This window comes from Orbilia oligospora (assembly GCF_000225545.1).
Source record: "Orbilia oligospora ATCC 24927 unplaced genomic scaffold scaffold00043, whole genome shotgun sequence".
In the NCBI taxonomy this organism is placed as follows: domain Eukaryota; kingdom Fungi; phylum Ascomycota; class Orbiliomycetes; order Orbiliales; family Orbiliaceae; genus Orbilia; species Orbilia oligospora.
The window spans coordinates 175,592-197,426 of NW_011645600.1; the positions used below are offsets into that span (position 1 = coordinate 175,592).

Genomic DNA, 21,835 nt, shown 5'->3' on the forward strand with positions numbered 1-21,835 from the left:
TGTTGGAAAGTGGAAAGCGGAAGGACAAAAGTGTTGACGAGATTGCACGCGCTCCAGGCTGCATCCAAAACCTGCCTGTTGTGCGCTTGTGAACCCCTCCATACTCCCATCCCACTATTCCCCCATTCCCGATACAACCCCTCTGCTTCCTGGACAGTCTCATCATCGATACAACTTCACCTGGAGCTTCATTACATCCACCGGCTGGCTCCAGCGATATTTGAAGCTCCTTCGTGTGAGTTTCGAATTGTCTCAAAACAGCGTCACACAGCCTCTGGCGGAATGGATCGTGATCCCCCCATTATCCCAACAGCAGATATCCTCAACTACTCTACAAACGATTGACGTTTCAAATCCCAATCTTCGACCTCATTCGATACATGCAAGATGAACCGGGCTGAGAATCATCTATCCCAGGGCCCTTCCAATAGGGGTCTTGATGGGCCTCAAAATTTAGAGGCAAAGCTACGAGGTATGCTGAGATCCGATCAGGTCACCAATCAGCTACCGATGCAACCGGTGCAACCGGTGCAACCAGCCCCAGGGCAGTACGCGCAACTTCCAATGACATCGGCACCGCCGCCAGGCCTTATTCCTAGCCCTAATATTCATCGACAGCAGCATCCACCTCCTATGCTTCAGCGAAGTAGTACTGTCCCTAGCCACGGATTTGCCCCACGACAACCTCCAACATTAGACAGGGCAGGTACATTCTACGACGGAATGCCTTCGCCTCCGTTCAATGGCCCTGCAGCATACCAAAGTCCACGTTCTCGAGGAGGAGGGGGAAGATGGGGCAGGTCAAACGGGTTCCAACATGCACCAGTACCTCAAATCAACAATACTTTGCATTTCCCACCGCTGGGGACTGTCCCTACTCAGCCTCCTCCTCCACCCCTATCCGAACACCGGTTCCCTCCCAACATGAACAACAGCCGACGCTATTCAGGTAAGGGGGTTATATTGCTCTAATTAGGGTTAGGGTGCCGCTAACTAATGGCATAGGAGCCGGGAATTATCAGCACGACAAGCCGCGTAGTCCGATCTTGAATAGAAATGAGCCTTTCTACGGACCGCCTGGGCAGTATCAAGGATTTGGGGGCAGCCCTCCGCAGAATCGTCGAGGTCAAAGGCAACATAATTATAGAGGCTCACATAATGGCGGTACCAGGTCCTACCGGCAATGTAAGTCTCGATAGGCATACTTACCTGATATGTATACGTTGAGCTAACAAAATTCAGTCGTACCACTTGATTACACTCAGATGACTGACTATGCGAAGTCTGTTGTTCAGAGCATCAGCCCAACGCCCGATGAAATAGCAATGAAGAGCAGTACCCTCCGGCGAATTACGGAAATTTGCAACAACCTAGTACCCGGTTCTCGAATAATACCCTTTGGGTCCCTTGTTTCCGGGTTTGCAACTAAGGGTGCGGATATGGATGTGATCTTTGCCCACGACTCTCTTCATCCTCAGCCTTTCAGCCACGAATCTAATGTACCCGTCAGGCTCGCTAATGAATTCCTGAAAAGAGGGTTCGAGGTTGATCTTCTTATTCGAACAAGAGTTCCAATATTGAAAATAAAAACCCCTAGCAATGACCCCGGATCGCGCCCGGGGTCACCTTCCGCCCAAGATGCTCTAAAGGAGGACCTTGATGAAGAGCCCTGGCCTGAAAACATCTCCTGTGATATCGGTTTCAAAGCCCATTTAGGGATAACGAATTCGTATTTTTTCAGAACATACAGCCAGTGTGACTCAAGATTCCGGGAGATGGTCTTATTTGTCAAGGTATGATATCAGCTCTTTAAGAAGAGATCGTGATAAAGAGATTCAGGCTAATGAGATTGTCTAGCAATGGTCAAAAAACCGGGACCTTAACTCGCCATATTTTGGAACACTATCGTCATACGGCTATGTATTGATGGTGGCGCACTTTCTAATTAACATTGTGAAGCCACCTGTTCTTCCTAATCTCCAGCTGATACCCCCAGATCCAGATACTCCGGAATCTGAGCTTAGACAGGATGGGTTCGATATTTGGTATTTCAAGGATATTGCAAAAATAACGTCAGGGGAGCTCCTTCCCGACGGAAAGAACGAAATGGGGCTTGGGCAACTTATCTACGAATTCTTCCAATACTTCACCACAAATTTCAACTTTGTCAGCGAAGTAGTGACAATCCGATCGCTAGGAGGTGTAATGTACAAGCAGCATAAAGGATGGACGAGTGCTCGAGAACGTGTTGGTGAAACGACCACCTACCAGGATCGATATTTACTCGCCTTAGAAGACCCGTTCGAGATCACACACAACGTGGGGCGCACATGCGGAGGTCCTGGAGTTAGAAGGATTAGAGGAGAGATGCAACGTGCGGCGCAAATAATTCGAAAGATTTCAACCCAAGCTGCACCAGAATCTCCGGCCACGGCCGCTAGGAATTCTGGTTGGGAAATGCAAATCACGTTGGATGATCTAATGGTCACGGTGACCCAGAATAATAGAACTTTCAGAAACAGGAAGAACAATCAGAAGAATTTGGTGGGGTGGATAAAAAATAATTGGACTGTTGGAGAATGCCTTGCACAGATTGATGCTGTAGCGGAAGAGTTGAGAAGGAAGCGGGAGCTTGGATTGCCGGACGATGCTGAGCTCCCACTAGAAAGTGAAGAAGGAAGTGAAGAAACAGATGGAGAGGAGGGCAGCGATTCGGGCTCTTCGGGGGATAGTAGCATACGGGTGGTTAGCTCCGAGGCCAACAGAGTCATCGAGGGCCTTAATGGCCTAAGAATATCAAGGTCGTAGCCTTGAGCTGAATCTAAAAGTTTGGGGATGTGTGTGGAAATTGACCAGCCGAAACTGGAAACCAGTATGGCAAGCTAGATGAGGCGAGCTTACTGGAAATGATATCTTGTTGCAAGACGCCTAGTCCATAAATCATCTAAGAATATAGTTCTGAGAATGGTATTACTTGTGAGGTGAGGCCCTATCTAACAGTACTAATACAATACAAACTCGAATGAAAAGGCCCGTTAAACGCCCCAACACCGCTAATATGCTCATCAAGTGACATTAATACCTTCAAACTAAACATCCATCTCCCAGGCATACTCTTGCTGTACCCTGTCCTTCCGTTCATTGTTTTTACGGAAGAACAACGCCTCAGTGCCATTCCCTCGGTCCACCCCGTCCCATCTATGGCCGGGCCGAATCCCGTATCTGTTTGGTGCGAAAGCCCCTTTGTATAATGGAAGGCCACTTTTCGATTGACCAGCTACCTTCTTCCTTAAAAACGGTGCAGCTGGGTCGTTCCACATTTCTTTCTCTTTCAATTCCTTATTCATATCTTCATCATCGGCGTGTCTCGCCAATTTCATGAGCTTAGCGTCATCAAGCTGTTTCTTCCGTTTGTCAGCTTCGGCGAGCTGCACTACACCTTTATTCATTTCTTTCTGTTGGCGCTTCTTTGCCTCTTCTTCTTCGAGTTTTCTACGAGCCTCCGCACGCTGCATAGCGATATTGATGATCCTTCCAGATGCATCACGATATATTGTATCTTTGCCTTTGCCTGCTTCCTCTGCATTGACCTTTTTAAATTCTTCAAGCTCCTTTTCTCGCTTTTTCTTCATTGCAGCTGTGACCTGCGCGGCAGACTGTAAGCCGGCACGAGCACCGGATTCCATCACTAAAGCTTCATCTTCTGGGTTTGTAGCAACAACAACTGGTGCCTCGGATTCAAGAAGGGCGGCCTCGGAGGCAGCAATGTCAGCAGCTGTTGACGCGATGATCGCGTCCGCTGCAGCGGTTTCCGCATCCTTTGCCGGTCCGGAAATAGTGTTCCAGCCAGATTTCTTCGTTTTTCGGAATTCAGCGGTTGAGCGATCGTTCACGGTGACCGGCCGGTCCTCGTCGTCATCGTCGTCTTGACCGTTCTTCTCCCATCCTGTGGCATCCTCGTCTACGAGCGTGACCTGTCGACCCTTTGCCTTATCTTCTTTTCTCTTCCGCTTCTTAGCCTTTTTATCGAATGATTCGTCTTTGGTCAGGTATTTAGCGTTTAGATAGTCGGCAAGTGAAGAGGACATTGCGATGGTTTGATGAAGAATGGGAGTCGCGGTGCTGGAAACCCTGGTGAGATATTGAAGACTCAGATGTGTTGATGCTGACTCAGCAAATCCTCGAACCTCCCTTCCTTCACTGCAGCCTCGATATTAACCAAGTACTACCAACTTCCTGCCGACCCTCTTACCCTCTAAGTGCTTCATTGGCTTTACGAATTATGTAGGTACCCGGCGCATAATGGTAGACGGGTTAATCTTGATCCCAATGATGATTGGAGCATCTCAAAGAAGGGACTGATACAGAACCGTAAGATGCAATGACGTCGATGTCGTCAATGCACGAACATGTGCTTGTCAATCTTACGAAACTTGAACCCTTCGAGATGGCCACTGAGATCGACTCGACCTAGCCACGCGAGCATGACATCGACAAGCCACAGCAAGAATGGCAATTATTCCGATGACGACAAAAGATGGTTGTCAGGTCTGGCAAGGAATACCAATATGACGAAGGAATAGGTCATGGGAAATGCATAAAGTTCCCAAGGCTCGAAAGCGAAAAACAAAGAGAATCAATCAGCTGCCCACGGCTGTGAGTGACCAACGGCCGGACGCCGTGTGAGTACAAAGGCCTGCAATTGGAGCAAACGGAGGGTTGGGCAGGCTGACGAAATGGTTTTACAGTATGCCTATGCCTGGACCTCGAGTCAAGCTGTGCCTGCGAAGCTCCTAAGGCGTGAGAAATTCCCTACTGCAGCTCGCCTCCAGCGCAGGAACGGGAGAGGGAAGCCAATAGGAGGCCGCAGATATGCTGCATGGGCCAATGAGAAGCCAGTATTCGGTGACCCTAGGTGCAGCTCATCTGCTGCAAGCGACATATTTTTGGAAGGGCCAAAAGATGCTTACTGTTTTCGTCGTCCCTATCTGGACAACCCAGTATCGGAAGTGGCCGGTATTGCGCTGCATCCCATACCGTGTCACAGCGCTGTACAGCCGTGCCCTACACATGTAAGCTGGTAGCTGGTAGCTGGTAGCTGCTGATTCTAATTCCAATGATGTTCAGCTCGGTGTGTTCCCCCAAATTTTGATTAACAGGGCCGAAAACCCCGGATGGTATACGCGCGCAAACAAGCTATCGAGATAGAAACCCCTGTCGACGTCTTGTCCTCCAAACATATGAGCTAATGTCTTGTGGACCGACAAGATCCCTATCGAGGTTATCTCGATTCGGACAGCAGGACTCCACTCAGGAGATAGCATGCGCAGAAATCATGGCAACGTCGGCAAGTGGAAAGAAAGCCCGGCCCATCTCGGGGAAATTAGCTAATACAGGCTCTCGCCCATTCCGAGGCGAGGAGTCATTTTGTCAGAGCTGAACCGGACTTGAGAAATCCCCTGAAGCAAGCAAGCAAGCCTTCCTGACTTTTCGGGGGGAAGGACTTGGACGCATATGATGACATATTGGAAACATATAAAGCGGCGCCCTCCGCCCCCTTCGAGTCTGCCTCGAAGCTTCGGTCACGGGGTTGAGAGGTTACCATCCAGTCTCTGTCAGCCTACCAAATCATAATCAGAACCATATTAAAGTGCCTACTTGACTTAAGTCCTTCATATTAATCTCTCTCTCATTCTCTCGGTCTCCCTTTCTTCCTCCGCCATCACCCTTTCAATATCGCTATCTGCAGTATCGTTATCGTTCCCCAAAGAATAGCTCTCATCAACCTTCAATTCCCTTAAAACCTCAAAGGAACTCGAAGTTAGGCTTGAAGGCTCGAAACCCAGCAAATCAACATGGCATCTATCATCGACCCCGTTAATAGCGTTATTTCATCCACTGCTGACCTCAGGAAGGCATCCGTTGAGCAAAATCGTGCCAAAAACGTGCGTTTATACACCCATGAGCTTCTGCCTAGATGAAGCCAAAAATCAAAACCTATACTGACATATTATATAGCGTAAGGTTCGGTACAGAAACGTAAATGTCAATCTTCTTAACCAACCTATAGACCCTTTAGCGAGGAACCCGAATTGTAAACGTTGGAACGAACGCAATATGTTCAAGATGCCTAATCCCAACACCTTCGGTGGGCCCTCTTGCCAATGCCAATCATGCAGGTCATATCGCTGGGAATCAAATAATCGATGCAAAACTCGTCTTCAAAGGGCCTGGGATCACGATCCGGTTGACGGGCTTGACGACTTGCTCGATCAAGATAACATTTATCGTGATGGGGTCGATGGTGTTCTCTACTCCTACGATCTACCCTCTGGACCCAGCCACGGTTCTCAAGTCCTATCTCAAGCTCTTAACATCGCCATCGACAAAATGGAAAGGAAGCAACTTGAGCTATTGATCAAGAATGAGTATGATGTTGTCGACTCCGAGGAGTCTGCATCATCTGAAGACGACGACTACGAGTTTGTTTAAAAACAATAACAATACGGTGCCCTCGGGATAGCCTCAATACCATCCAGAGTGTTACATCTCGGTTTTTCGTTTTCGACACGCGTGTTTTCGAGCGAGTTCTTTCGGCAAGGTTCGCTTTTGTGGATGCTCTCTTGATGATACGGTAGCTTATTCGTTAATGTTGACTTTCCTGCCTGCCTGCCTTCTTTCCTCTCTTTCTTTTCAGCTTCCCATCAAAGGGTTTTTCTTTTCCCTTCTTCTCCTTCTTCTTTTCTAGTAAACAAATAATCATTACAAACGCAAATCTTTGCTTTTATGCTTCTCAATTTTTACTACTTGGCCAATTCCCCCCTTTGCAGATTTCATGCGTACAACAAAGGCCCTCCTTTTCTTATTTCCTTTCTTCTTCCCTTCTACCAATGCACATGGCTTTGCGATGACTTTTTTGTTTTGCCGAATGCCCTATTTTATTACCTTGCTCCTTGTAGCATTAAACATACCCTGTGCTTTATTGGGCAGCATAGTGTTTTTTTCTCTTCTGTTTTTCATCCCCTTTCTACTAACATCACGGCGGTTTTCGGTTGGATTTTGGCGTATATCCTCTATATGGTGCTTGACGACGGGTCTTTTATACCACTTGGTGTTTTTTTGATTTCGGCGGGAGTTTTGAACGACCTTTGATGATGATTGATATGAAAGACTTGGAAGAATCATACACTATACCCCCTTCTCTGTCACCTATTCGCTTTTCTTCCTGTTTTTCTTCGTGTTAGCTCGCCACTCTTGCTCAGTACCACCGTCTTCGCGAGAGTCGTGTTTCTGTTTATTTTACATCTCTAGGGGTTCTAGACTGGTGTTCTGCTTCTGGAGTTTGGGAACCTTAAGGATGAGATGCTCCTTTTTCCTCTTTCTATTTTCAAATCTTATAAAACAAACAAACAATAAACGACTTAGAATACATCCTCGATTTGTTGGAATTACGAGACCAAAATTGCATGTTTCAGTCAAGCATGCATGACATCTGATATCATACTATGCATATGGTTTACAAATCAAATGGAATTCTTGCATAGTTTCGGGAAGCTTTGTTAGGCTTCGCAACCAACTTCGAAAAACTTTTTAACAATCTTGAAACCGTGCTTGTAGTATCTATACCAAATATTCAAACGCAGGTGCATGCTCGGTTGGCGGCTAGCCCTAGAGATCTATGACAATGCAACGTTGAGGTCTTAACATGTCAGTATGTGTCTAGACCAGGCCAGACTCATGAAAATTGTCGGTTTCCACTCCCCTTGAGATTAAGACAGGCCCTGTTAGCTGTTGAATGCATATCATAGATGGTATTCAGTTGTTGGTAAGGAAGTCCTTACGTATACTGTGTAGCACGTTGCATCGCATTGTTGTTGTAAGTACAGCCTGTGTTACAACATCCAACAAATACACTCAACATCAACATTGTAGTTTCGTAACTCCAACAATACAGTGCACCTCGAGGCCTTCCTCATCTACAATGGCGACGAGACGCCGTCAGGCACCCACCATCACGCTAGTTCCAGCTCTCGCTAGGATCGTTTCAGGAAGCTTTGGAACTGAGTCTTTGTTTCAACGTCCGTTGCTTCGTATCGTCAAGGTGCAAGGCATATCTATGATCGCTGGGCCTCGCACCAACCCGGATGATGAAACTGAGCCTCGGGAAGGAGATACACTCTTCGCGTATCGTCTCTTTTTAACTGACGGTGAATATGTTGTTGCAGGTCAGCCTTTTTTTTTTTTTTTTTTGTCTTTTGGAATTTTAGAATCCTAAAGCAATATTGGCAGTGTTCCTTAATCTAGACTAACTGTCGATGCCTTTCTGTCGCGGTAGCTGTGTTGGACCCCGTGCTTCACCCGCTTGTGCACGACAAGATCTTGACTGGGCCAGGTACCTACGTCAGGTTAACGGACTATGATGTACGGACATCGCCGAAGAAGATTGCGACGGACAAATTCACGAGGTAGAGGATCTGTGGGTGTCATGAATTTCATAGAAATGGGCTCTAATCTACGACGGAATAGATTCCTTAAGGTCCGGGGACTTGAAGTTGTATATTCTCCAGGGATCCACTTTCATCCAGAAAACACAGATGCGGACGGAGATTCTGTCATGGGTGGTATCGCCCGTACAATCGGACGGCTTGCCCCGCCCAGAAACCCAAACCATGAGACCGAAACTATCCAAGAAGAAGAAGATGAGGTGGTAGTAATCAAGCAAGAAGCCGCGTCTTCCCAACCCAGAGCTGATTTCGGACTAGACGGAACTCGAGATCGAGAGATTGACGACGGCCAAAACGAATATGGGCTAGATATTGATGAAGAGGAAGCCATAATACAGCTGGAACCACGGGGTGGGAATAAATCTATGCAAGCACATGCGATGAGGCCGGATGATTTTGCTACAGCAGACGAGCGGTCTCTGTCGCCAGACCATATATTGGATGATGATGACCTGTCAGAAGAGGAAATCTTACAATTGTCGCAATTGGAACCGAAAATGGCCATCAAGACGGAGATTATCAATTCAACGTGCAAGTCGACTCAGAAGCAGAAGCAGCCAGAGGAGAAACTTAAATCAGCAGGGGGACTGAGGGACATTACAGGGAATACGAATGGTGGCTTAGGTCACCATAGTATGACGGCGAAGAAAGTGAAAGAGCCACTGTTTTACGAAAAGGAAAATGGTCGAGGTCTCGGAAGCAGCACTATAGCCAGCAGCTCAAAGAACCCCAGTGGTCCGGATACGTCACAGAAACCTTTACAAAATTCCTTGCCTCTCCCACGTCAAGACAGAGGATTATCCCCGGGTCCATCCACAGGTGTTCAACCGTTCCCTATAGGGCCGAACACGCCCCAAAAATCTTCCAGGCAAACCACACCGCTCACCTCACCGCCATATAAATCACCGCAACAGCCGCGCCCTTTTGAGATCACAAAACTCGGAGACTTGTTCGACAAAGCCCCAAAGAACAAAGTTGATATTCTAGCTATTATCAGCAGGATTGATGATAAGACAATTACTCGTTCAATTGGCGTTAAGAGGGATATGCATCTGTTAGACCCGACTGTAGAGAGGACAGTATGGTTATCAGTGTGGGTTGACCCGGTTCTTTTCAAGCCTGCGGTTGGCACTTTAGTCCTGTTCAGAGGGTTGACCGTCCACAAGTATGACGGCCGGAGTCTCAATGCGTTTAGTGATCTTGCAGGAACCAGGTGGTACATTATCGAGCCGACTGAAGACATGGTTCCCGGCGTGGACAAGGTGAAGGAGTGGTGGAGGCAGAAGACAGTAGAAGAGACGTTAAAGAGCTTCGATTATGATGATAATGACAATGAATTTTAGAAATTTCCCCATTCTGGTTTTTGCGACTCGATATTTGCTGATGGCGGGTTAGCGTATCCTTTTTTATTCTTTTTATTCATTGCTTCAAAATATACATGTCTATTTAGCGTTATGGCCGTCAAGGCCTTTAAATCAGTACCATTTCAGTCAAGGGAACAATCAGTAATAATCGTTCAGGTAGTATGTATGATCATGCATAGTCAAATCCCATCGACAGAACGATATGGCATTCCGGCTTAATTGTGACCACTGTAGGAAAGTATGTTCTGCACCTCATCGCATTACCGAGAAAAAACAGGAGAGAAAAACCCAGTTACGCGAAATATAATACTATGTATATAAAATTCATGCATACTACCAGACGGCCAGAAGCCATTTGGTAGGGGATGCTGAAGATTTCGCGTGGATGAGGTGGTTGAAGAAAGAAAGAAAGGAAAGGAAGGGAAAAACCGAGACAGGCAAAATTTGTTAAGACTCGGCTGGGCTGGGCTGGGCCCGGCTCGGGGGCACCAAAATACGAGTCTTATCGATAACAACATCAACACCAATTGATCCCTCATTCCAATTGAACTCGAGCCCGCAAGTGCCTGGTGATTACATGGAAACACCGAGAAAATCGGTGAATGAAAACGATGTACTGTATTGGTCCCTCAGATTGGGCGTGATATCGGTCAAACGCCGGGATTGCTTCGGGAGATATCGATATAGACATATATTGCAACCTCAAAATAAAATTAACCACGCGATGCATGTGGCCTCGAGACGAGAACATGTGTAGCTTGGAGACTAATTGATATTAGTTGTAACTCTTGCTCGCTGCCCTGGACTAGAGCCGACCCCGGATTGTCATATCTATGCTATCAATCCGAACTAGCTCGCCGATTGTCCTCAATTGTTGATATCATACATGCTTGCCGCCGTTATGATATAATATAATACTACCCTTTCCCTGCTTCAGACCTTTCCCCGGACTCGATTCCCCGCCTAAATACCCCTTCGAATGACATAAATTCAACTACATCTAGATCTGTCTTTGATATAAAAGTTACAAAGCCTAGAATTGATTAGAAAGGTTCGTCCACGACATGTCCGACCCAAAGAATACTTTCGCCGTCGGTATAGACGTCGGCACCGGCAGCGCACGAGCTTGCATTATTGATTTCACCGGCGAACTCCTCGCCGAAGTCTCAAAAGAAATTAAAACATGGAACCCTAGAGCCGACTACTATGTAAGGATCACTACCTTTCAAATTCAGGATCATTTCACTCATCTTAGACCCCGCTTTATTAGGAGCAATCGACTACAAACATTTGGGAGTCAATTTGCTACTGCGTTCGCACATGCCTTGAGAAAGCCAATGTAGACCCTTCGAAAGTCACAGGCATTGGATTCGATGCAACATGTTCACTGGCAGTATTGAGCGAAAGCACAGACGAACCGGTTTCCGTAGCTGGTCCTAATTTTGAAGAACCCGAACGAAATGTCATTTGTATGCCCAACATGCCCACTATTCAAACTTATCTGTCAAGAGAAAATACTAAACATCACGTTTCTAGTATGGATGGACCATGTATGCTCCCAGAAAGTTTTTTCCCCATTGCAGTGCCAGCCCTAACGATTCGCATAAAGCGTTGCCCTGACGAGACCGCCTCCATCAATGCCACCAACCATAGGCTTCTCAAATACGTCGGCGGCAAAATGTCAATTGAAATGGAAATCCCCAAGGTTCTATGGCTTAAAAACCACATGCCAAGTGACAAATTCCGGGACTGCAAATTTTACGACCTTGTTGACGCATTAACTCATATTGCTAGCGGGAAGGAGACTCGTAGTTTCTGCTCCGCCGTGTGCAAACAGGGCTATGTTCCCGTTGGAATTGACGGCAGTGTAAAGGGCTGGCAAGATGATTTTTTGAATAGCATTGGATTGCCAGAACTGGTAGAGGACGGATTTAAGCGAATGGGCGGGATACATGGCGAGGTAGGTGTTCTATAATTCCTCCGATTTCCTCATGTTATATCCATCACAGGAAGCGTAATTCGAGATCATGATGTTGTGTTATTATATTAACTAGTATGCAAAGACTGGGACGATACTATCTGCAGGCGAGTTGGTTGGCGGGCTGTGTAAAGAGGCGGCTGAGCAACTGGGTTTGCCGGTGGGGACAAAGATTGGAAGCGGCGTTATTGATGCGTATGCCGGTTGGGTTGGTAAGTCGGTTGAGATGTGAAACGAAACAGTATTAATGTTGCCTAGGTAATATTGTACAAGATGCTAACTTGAGGACGTTGTACATGTAGGAACTGTTGGAGCAAAGGTCGAGTTACAGGAGCCGCTCCTTGACGAATCAATACCCAATAACAGTTTAGAACAAGCATTCACTCGGTTGGCTGCTGTCGCTGGAACATCAACTTGCCATCTCGTTATGTCAAAGGATCCCGTATTTGTTCCCGGAGTCTGGGGACCTTATCGGGATGTTATTCTTCCAGAGTTTTGGATGGCAGAAGGTGGTCAATCAAGCACTGGCAGTTTACTGAACCACGTTTTAACTACACACCCAAGCTATGCAGCTACAAAGGCGCAGGCGGCGGAGAACGGGCAAAGTGTTTATGAATTGTTGAATACGAGGCTCGAAGAATTAAGAGTCGAGCAGAATGCACCAACCGTTGGTTACGTCGCAAGACATATCTTTTTCTATGGCGATCATCATGGGAACAGAAGGTTTGTATCCGAGTCCGAATTTACGGGTCCTGGCGGTAACTACGTAAGAAGCAATTGCTAATTCAATTTTTATGGCGTGTCTCATAGCCCAATCGCCGACGCCACAATGCGAGGCTCCATCATCGGCCTGAGCATGGATACTTCAATAAATGACTTGGCACTTCAATATTACGCTGCAATGGAGTTCATAGCTCAGCAAACTCGTCACATTATCTCAGCGATGAACGACGCCGGTCACACAATCAAGACGATTTTTATGTCCGGTGGCCAGTGCCGAAACCCGATATTAATGTCCTTGATTGCAAATGCGACAAGGCTACCCGTTGCGATACCGCGATATATTGACGCAGCCGTCGTATTAGGATCTGCCATGCTGGGAGCAAAGGCTGCTAGCGCAGATGCTACCGGAAAAACAGAGGGTCTATGGGAGATTATGGATAGGTTGTCGAAGCCAGGAAAGATGGTGGAGGTTACGAAAGACAAACACGAGCTCGCATTATTAGACGCCAAGTACAAAATATTCTTACAGATGAGCGAAGATCAACAGAGATTTAGAAAGAGTATTGATGCAGAGGTTCACGGGTGGAAGCAGTAAACCAGGTGAAGGGTGAGCCAAGTTGCATTGAATTCAGCGGCGTTGGAAATGTGGTATTTCTCCATAACATTTGGCGAGAATGCTAGTTAGCTGGCTACAACATCACCAACACCTGGGCACCCATGTTCTGACGAGCTCACAATTTAAAAGCATAGCCTCGAGGACGCAAACAATATACGTATGTTATATTATTGGAGAGTTAGGCATAGTGTATTGGTTTTTGAAAAGGCATGTATATACGTATCTTAATAGGTGACGCAAAGTTAGGTGCATAGTTGAACCTTCGAACCTCATACAAATACATGTCTTAATCAGTCTGGTGCATGAGTAAAGAATCTCTGTGGTACCACTGGCTACTAATTTACAATTCAAACCCAATAAACCAACTTTTAGCATTCAAAACAAGTTAACAATTCTTACTTGATCTTGATCACTCCTACCAAAATTATCAGCCCTTAAGACACAACCTGGAATTATGAGCCCGATGGTTTGACTTACTAACGGCGGCAGGGATTTCCCTATTTTGTGTCTAGCGTGGGTGTCAAAGATATATGCACACTCCGCATAAACATTTCAGTCTCATGAGACAGGTTCACTTAATTAATATTAGACTTATTGCCCGTACCACATGCAACCAACCCTTTCAAGCACCGTTTATCATAAACCCGAACATCACTCAGGCTAGTCTGACTCACAAGCCTAACCATTCTCTTATTAACCAAACAGTTTTGTCATCTGTCCAAATCGCCTCTTCCATGGAGTTTTGTTTTCTTGTCTTTGACTCTCCTCAGCAGTGATTCCACCTCCTGGTGGCTCGACATTAAGTACTGGTGTTACGCCCGGTATTTCGGTCGTGGGGCTAACTGGGGCTTCTTCATGTTCACCTATCTCCCGGAATGTCTGTTCGTCAGGTAAGTACAACCCACCCGGGCCTCTTTCCATGGGCCGGCTTGGTAGTTGTCCGCCTTGTATTTTCCGACCCGGCTTCGCTCCCTTTTTATGAGATCTTATAATTGGCACATCATAGCCTTTACGGGCAGCAACCTCCTTCCATTGGTCGTCGTAGTATATAAGTCTTCCCCTTTGTAACCGGGTAGCCTCATTCTTCCAGAGAAGCTCTTTGAGATTTAGAGGGCGCATTACCACGTCGATATTCCCAGCGTATTCATCCCATGGGTGTTCGTACTCTGCAAAATCAGGCGTATCAGGCATAAATGCGTGACGGCCGCGCATTTCTCCCCACGGAACCGCTTGGGCCTAGGGGGTCGTACGGTCAGCACATGTGTACAGAAGAATATGTCTAGCATAAAGTTTACCTTTTTCTTTGTTATTGCTCTGTTAGGTTGGTTGCTCGCTCGTTCAACCACTTCTTCGAGGAATCCTGGGGGCGGGTAGGGTGGCGGTGCTGCGTAGTGATATAGCCCATTTACGACTTCAGCTTTCCGAAGTACGTTCCGAAGCCAGGGATCGGCTTCCAAAATCCATTGCCATGGTGGGGGTATTTGATCATCCATCACCTTCCACTGAGACGATTCCAAATCTTTGATTGTTGGGGCTTTGTTCTCGTCCTCGTTTTCATTACCATCCTCGTCACCATCCTCGTGTCCTGTACTTTTGACCTTAGGTTTGGCCAGGTCAGCCGGAGGTAGGCCCATGGATGAACGTCTTCGAGCATCCTTCATCTGGTCCTCCTGTTGAATGAAAACAGACTGTCGTCGAGCCCTGTCGACGGTGGTTTGACGGCGGTCCCGTGGCATAGGAATTCTTGTGTCGAATTCGTCCCTATCATTGCCCATTGTAACTGCGGGAGGATCATCGTAATTGTCCCAAGGAATCGGAGTCTGTAAATGTTCAAGCTTCCGAGACTTCGCTTCCTTTCTTTTCAGCTCCTTCTCCAATGCTTTCCTCAATTCCTCACTATGAGCAGTATTCTTCTGAGCTTCCGCCCGTTTTCTCAACCACTCCCCTTTCTTTTTGGTCAATTTTTTGAGTAATGCTCGTCTATACCTTCGATATGCTCTATCCTGTTTAGATATCTGCCGTTGAGCATACGGAATCTTGTGTCCGAATGATCTCAGCCGATGCCTTGCATTCAAGCCAGTAATATCGACCTTCTCATTTTCCTCTTCTCGACGCCTTTTTTTGCCGAGGATGTAACTTCCCACACACATTGCGACAAAAACCCAGATAAACATGACCATGAGGCCGATTCGCCACATCCAATATTCCCCAATGGGCACATCTCTTGTATTGTCCCGTCGAGTGGGGGTGTACACACGATTTGGTTGGAGGAGGATCGTTTTTTTAAGGTCATCAAGGTGATACCTATAGGCTGTAACTTGTGGGTATGAAGTGGAGGTAATGTATGAAGGAGAGATTACACTGCTACTCGTTCTTGAGTAGAGGAGTGAGGAGAAGGGAGGCATGGTATCGCTGAGGTTGGGAAGCGCTCGAGCGTCTATGTACTGTCGATATCGACCGGCTCGATCGAGACTCTTCTTTTGGGGATTGGTTTATTGTAAAAGTATAATATAAGATATACCCATCTTGGTAGTCGATAGCACTTATTATATTTTATTGTTATTTTTATTTATGTTTTATATGAACTGAGTGACATTCTGAACATAAATTTGGGGAACTGAATTATCGAGATGTTCCATGTTAACCGCAGGTCAACACTTCGATAGGGGTATCTCTGCCAAAATGCAACAAATACAGTAATGGAATATATCAAGAAATACGTAATGTATGTACATTAGGTACATATGCAAGCACTGGTACCTACTTTAAGTATACTTATTAGAATGTTTAAATGCTGTACGAGGGACCAATTATAAGGTAGTATTGTGCCTGGAATCAATTCATGTCCGCAAATCAAATGTCAAACCGTGCTGCAAATGGTCTGCGACAGACGCACGAAAGTCTAGTATTCCTCGGCTCGAAAGACATACTAGGCATACTGGCGTGAAAAGCACGTATGCTGTTCCTGGTTCAATTGAAATACTATCCATGGGAAGATACCCTTATTAGAACTGAAATTGATTTTGAATCTTGGAGAAAGAGCCAATCGCTAACTTTCGCATGAACAAAGCGAGGAGTGATCGATGCGATGCAAATGTACAGTACTTACATGTGCATGTATATTATCAGCAGTGTCTAACTACTAGTTAAATTTAAATTTAGTCTGGCTCGCTACTGATTCGATCTGAATCAGCCACATGCACATAACGTGAGTTCAAACTTTAGGTAATTGGCAAGAAATGAGAGTTTGTGGTGAATTGGAGGATACTAACCGGTTCCAATTGATCGGATGACCGTTACAAACTAGAAACCTCGATTCAGAGTTACGTTTCAGTTGAAATGGCAGAGGTCAGATGATATCATGATATGATCGCTAGATTAACATGTACATGTCTCGAGTCTCCTCAGACAGGCAGATTATGCATCTCCAAATGTGTTGTCACACAGCAAAACAAAATATCTGCTGCTGTCAAGAGAGCTCGGTTCACCAAGCTAAGTCTTAGTTTACATCCATTCGCACTTGCATAGCCGTTCACTTTTTTTTTTTTTTTTTCTTCTTATGTTTTTCTTCTTCTCTGAGGCAAAGGAAAACGGTGAAGTACATACCTACACAGAGCTTGGAGCTACCCTGGCCTGGTGCCGGCGACAGCTTTAGAGCTTAGGATCAGATCAGATTAGGAGCTGGCAGCAGGCATGAACAAGGGTTTCCTTTGACATGGGAGCTGCTGCTAGCCACAGCCTCTTCTGCTTCATGCAGCCACTGTCACTCAACCACACAGGGTTCTACCCAGACACAAACCTGCTATGCATTAACCTGACCGACTCTAGGATCGATACAAGACTACGCTTAGCTCTAGGATCGAGCAATTGAGCAGCTAGCAGGACATTGCATATTGCAAGAGCTAGGTGCCCATTGCATTGCATCGCCATCGACGGTATTATCAATTCCAATTGCAATTGCAATTACTCTCCCATTACATTGTATTCGATTACATCTGCGCTGCTTCCAATATTAATGGACTGTGATTAACGTTTTTGGTAACTCGTATCCGGCAATCGAGGGCGATTATTAATGGCTACAGTGCAGTGCTGTACATACACGTGGAGTGAAATAGGACTCTGCCGCAGAATCCACCTCTGTGCCGTCTATACAGCGACAAATACTACGGTCTACGGTCTACGACTATTTTCAAGTCTGTAGACGTCTAGACGTTACATGCATCATGAAGTTTTGAATACGTTGCCACAAAAAAAAACCCAAGTACTAAGCTACTTAGGTATATACCGACGGCCGACAGTCTCCACTCCCGTCTCGCCGGCTGCAACCGGTCGGGGATTTCTGGTTTTTCTTGCAAGTCGCTAACCGTCTTAATCGTTAACTAACGATCAATTGAGGAACTATAGCACGATAATGTCAAATATTGTCAAAGTGGCCATGATATTTCGCTATCGATAGGGTAATCGATTATGTTTCTAGCTAAGAGCTCGTAAGCTCGAGGGTATAGCTCAATGGTAAGCTACTACCAGCTGCCCTCTGGCCGCTAGCTAGCGCCCTATCGAGATTAATCAATTGGACTTAGATGCAGGTAGCTTGAAAGCTCCCCACCGTCGATAGTGCGTCTCCACCGTGCTAAGCCAAGTACTAAGACCCCTTCGACCATGTCGACTACTACTTGACAGTCAATAAAGTTGTACGCACATCCTGGGGTACCCGGTACAAGCTATATTAGATGGCATAATGTAATAGTCCGCGCTTGGCCGGACGCCTTTCCCACGATGGAGTTCTTCAACGATCATTGGGGCGGGCGTCTACAGAAGACATGTAGACGTTTTGGTCGCTTTTGCCCACCATACCCGAAGAATTGCCCGATTCGTTTTCTGATTGCCTCTTCTGTCTTAATATATGGCGCTATCTGAGTACCAGAACTCCACCCTGGACACCCGAGCTTGTTATTCCGAGCCGAACAGGACTGGTATTACCCTCCGAATTTCCGGGGGAAGAGCAATAGTGTACAGATCCTTATTCGGACTATGGAGGGGTACCACCTTCAATTGCGTCTAAAGAGAGCTTCGAGAAGATCTTCGAAGTTGACATATGGAGGGGGGAAGAGCAGTCCGTATCAATCCACGCTATGCGATAATGGCGGGTATGCATCGGCAAGGACATCCCTCAAAATTCGGTTTTGGGCATTTTTAGGATTATACGTTTAAGACAGACTTTACACAGCTTCATTCAATCAATCAATCAATGACCGATGCCGACATTTTCGATCGATTGTTGATATGATATGGATACGATATGACATGACTGATGTTATCGACGGATTGATCAGCTCAGCGGCGCTCCAGATTCTACTGAGACTTACCTAATTATCACTCCGAGACGGAGTTAGGTAGATCTGACCGCATGAAGCGCTATTCATACTGCAACTGTAAGTACACAACTTATTTTTAAAACGAGCTTTGAAAACCGCAAAAGGTTTTTTTTTTTTTTTCGTTTCAATGATTCGAGACCTTCGTTTCGGAACAGGATTATTTTCAGACGGTGTGAGATGCAATGCTGTTATAAAAGTTAGAATGTTGTGTGTAGTGTAAATGTCCTGTGGGAATAAAATTAGTAGCGTATTCCAACATTCGATGATGTATGCATATGATGGACCAACAGCTTCAAATCGATGCATCGAGACAATCGGCCTGCAAACTCGTTTCTAAATTCTAACACGGATGCAAATGCAACCTCAAACCCCGTAGAAACACCACCAATTTTTGCTACACCTACCGTTTTCGAGGGCCTGTTTCAATGGTGTGGGCGGGGTTGTTATCCTGCGAGTTAGGTAGGTATGGGTAAGCCCTTGAATACGACAAGGACGAACCCGCACAAGCCAGAATGCTGGAAGCGAAAGGCATGGCATGGCCTCCGAGGCTCGAAGGAGACAGGGAATTTGTAGCCGCAGTCTCGGATCGCTAATGTAGATATGGCACTATAGTCCTCGCGCTAGTGCTCTTCTGAGCCAGGACTCTGCTCTTGTCTCTTTTTTTTATTTTTTTAGGATCCTGCCTCCAATCGAGCTATCGCCAACACTAGTAAATCCCCATTGATTTTTGATTTCTTGGCGGGTTCTCATGTTCTTCTTCCTTTTTTTTTTTTTTCCCCTTTGCCCTTTGACCTTCAGCAATACGGAGTAGTAAGGTTTATTACCTTGTCTTGTAGTTTATTTTTCCTGTCCTTTTTAGCGGCGATATTTTGTAATAAAGATTCACAGAGCTCAATCAATTAAGGTCAACCTGGGTTTAGTTGAAAATTCAAAGCTCCAAGCTCCGGGTGGCGGCCAGCTCCCCACATTGTATCGATATCACAATTGCAATTGCAGTTACAATTGAAATAAAATTGTAGTATACTGCGGTTTCAATTGCATTTGCATGAATTGTTTGATCCAACATAATCATATGATCAGGGGGGGAAAAGGATAACATATAACGAGAGAAATGGATCTGACAATGGAAGAAAGGGGTCAATTCCCTCTTCTTTATTTTTTATTTTATTTTTCTATTTTCCTCGACGGTAATATAATATAATACCGGGAACGGGCAAATGTAAAATGGAAATCATCCCGACCATTAAAATTTGCATGTCGAGCGGCCTGTTGACAAGAAAAAATAATCGATTCTGGGAAATGTTAGATTGTTTCCCTGCAGAGTAATAAACGACGAGGCTAAAGGAGGGGCATGGAGCATGTCCTTACCCGATGCGAGTTAGTCACATTCATGCTTGGAATGCATGTCGGTGACGATGGTCCTATACCCATAATCCCATCGACAGTGCAGCCCCGGTCGATGGCAGCTATCGACCGGAAGAAGTAGCCCATTTACGGCTTCGTGCAGGTCTTAACAGAGCCAGATTATTACTTGTATCGATAGGAATAAACAAGAGGATTGTGTCTTTCCAGAATCGAGCTGGCTGCATTTGACAGGGCCCACCGTGGACCGAGAGGCCAATGCTGCCAATGGCTGTAGACATGCCATCCTAACCGTCGAAGCTGTCGCTAGACGCTATTGGGAGGATCCAACATGGTGTCGACATGTAAAGTTTACCGTGAGCATCGTAGTCCAACATACCGGTCGAGGTCGAGGTCGAGGTCGAGGTCATACACACCCCCCCGTAACAATAGCGAGTCCAACACCGGCAGACGAGACATAACTAGCTTGAAGTCTACTAACTAAGTACATACTTACTTGAGTAGTAAGTATACTTTGTAACTAACATGTAGGGATGTAAGTACATGTACCGTACACCTGAGAAAGAAGTTGGAGGTTGTAAAAATATCACCAACAAAGCGTTTGAAGCAGCGAATGAATTAAAATATTAATAACTTATAACTTTTCCTCTGAATCAAATTGATTAACCTGAATAATAATAATAAGAAAAAATTGAAATTAAAAATAAAAATTGAAATAAAATAAAATAAAATAAAAAAAATAAAAGATGTAGAATCAAATCGAATCGGGGGGGCAATGGATCAGCCCTGGACAGGGCCGGGATTGCGTATAAGTAAGGTCGCGAACCCTCGATGCCACACCACGGTTAGGATGATATCCCAAAAGGCCAATGGTATGCGCCCAAACACGGAGCCTATCGTATACTACACTAATTGTCGACGGGTTTCTTTTCTTTTTCCGAGCATATAGACATTTTCCTGACATCTTTCGTGCTTCCTCACTTTTATATAACTGCGGCCTTCTGTCCCCGTCTTTATCTTTCGAATCGGCATCAGCATTGCATAGCTTGCTAGAACACACTTCAATTCTTAATCTTAATCATCATCATCACCATCATCACCATCTCTACTCTACTCTACTCTATTCTATTATTCTCTACTCTACTCCTCTCCTCTCCTCTACTCCTCTATTACACTATATACTATATCGATATACTATATCCGTACACTATATATATATATATACGGAAGTATATATATCCCATTCAATCATAATCTGATTATCGCTTAACTGCAGACGATCAGGAATCAGCCGAATTCGAAGCTTCAAACAAGAAACAAATAATAATCAAGAGAATCAAAAAAAAAAAAAAGAGAAAACATTCTCATCCCCGTCCGTAATTAATTAATTACCTATCATACGGGATCAACCGCCCGCGAGACCATTCAAGTCTATAGCGTGGGAAGCGTGGCTCTCACCTTTAACACTCTCAACCACACTTGGCTATTACACTTCGAATAGTTATATCTCTTCCTCCTCGTCCTCCTCGTCCTCCCCAATCTTTCATGAGCACTATCTGACCGATTAAGAGCCTCTTCTTGCTGTTATACCTCTCTCTCCACCTGTCCACTCTCAGCTTCTATAAAACAAAAAAAATCCCTGATCGCCATCTCTCCTTCCTTTTTACTCCCTCCCCTTGGAAAGCCAGGCCAGGGGAAAGATACGTGTATTCCATTCGATCCATTGTCGTTTTGTGCCAGCGAAGGACCCGCATTTCTCTTATTTCCCTCGTCCTACCCCCTCGTCTCTCTCCTGTCCTTGTGTTTATCTGGACTCGGTTGTGGCCGTAGTTTAGTCTTTCAATTAGTCGGTTGCCTCTAAGCTGTGAAGGGAAGCTCCCCAAGCTACCACAAGCTACCTTACCACCACCTCG

The 21,835-nt window shown here is 45.7% G+C and overlaps 6 protein-coding genes across 6 annotated transcripts; 4 read left to right on the top strand and 2 right to left on the bottom strand.

The window, feature by feature from the left end:
* Positions 1-387: 387 nt before the first annotated feature.
* AOL_s00043g57 (uncharacterized protein) lies at positions 388-2,808 on the top strand (the record flags this gene model as incomplete). Its single annotated transcript, XM_011120544.1, has 4 exons — positions 388-949; positions 1,006-1,185; positions 1,243-1,793; positions 1,858-2,808. The coding sequence occupies 4 exons, from the start codon at positions 388-390 to the stop codon at positions 2,806-2,808; spliced, it is 2,244 nt and encodes a 747-aa protein (XP_011118846.1).
* Positions 2,809-3,089: 281 nt separating this feature from the next.
* On the bottom strand, positions 3,090-4,088 carry AOL_s00043g58 (uncharacterized protein; the record flags this gene model as incomplete). The annotated part of the gene is made up of 1 exon (XM_011120545.1): positions 3,090-4,088. The coding sequence occupies one exon, from the start codon at positions 4,086-4,088 to the stop codon at positions 3,090-3,092; it is 999 nt and encodes a 332-aa protein (XP_011118847.1).
* A 1,767-nt stretch (positions 4,089-5,855) lies between these two features.
* AOL_s00043g59 (uncharacterized protein) lies at positions 5,856-6,492 on the top strand (the record flags this gene model as incomplete). The annotated part of the gene is made up of 2 exons (XM_011120546.1): positions 5,856-5,945; positions 6,019-6,492. 2 exons carry the CDS (start codon positions 5,856-5,858, stop codon positions 6,490-6,492), a joined length of 564 nt encoding a protein of 187 aa, XP_011118848.1.
* Positions 6,493-7,981: 1,489 nt separating this feature from the next.
* Positions 7,982-9,847, top strand: AOL_s00043g60 (uncharacterized protein; the record flags this gene model as incomplete). Its single annotated transcript, XM_011120547.1, has 3 exons — positions 7,982-8,225; positions 8,336-8,465; positions 8,527-9,847. 3 exons carry the CDS (start codon positions 7,982-7,984, stop codon positions 9,845-9,847), a joined length of 1,695 nt encoding a protein of 564 aa, XP_011118849.1.
* A 1,085-nt stretch (positions 9,848-10,932) lies between these two features.
* AOL_s00043g61 (uncharacterized protein) lies at positions 10,933-13,164 on the top strand (the record flags this gene model as incomplete). The annotated part of the gene is made up of 7 exons (XM_011120548.1): positions 10,933-11,076; positions 11,139-11,337; positions 11,405-11,418; positions 11,478-11,828; positions 11,923-12,058; positions 12,149-12,569; positions 12,657-13,164. The coding sequence occupies 7 exons, from the start codon at positions 10,933-10,935 to the stop codon at positions 13,162-13,164; spliced, it is 1,773 nt and encodes a 590-aa protein (XP_011118850.1).
* Positions 13,165-13,878: 714 nt separating this feature from the next.
* Positions 13,879-15,383, bottom strand: AOL_s00043g62 (uncharacterized protein; the record flags this gene model as incomplete). The annotated part of the gene is made up of 2 exons (XM_011120549.1): positions 13,879-14,421; positions 14,481-15,383. The coding sequence occupies 2 exons, from the start codon at positions 15,381-15,383 to the stop codon at positions 13,879-13,881; spliced, it is 1,446 nt and encodes a 481-aa protein (XP_011118851.1).
* Between the last annotated feature and the right edge of the window lie 6,452 nt (positions 15,384-21,835).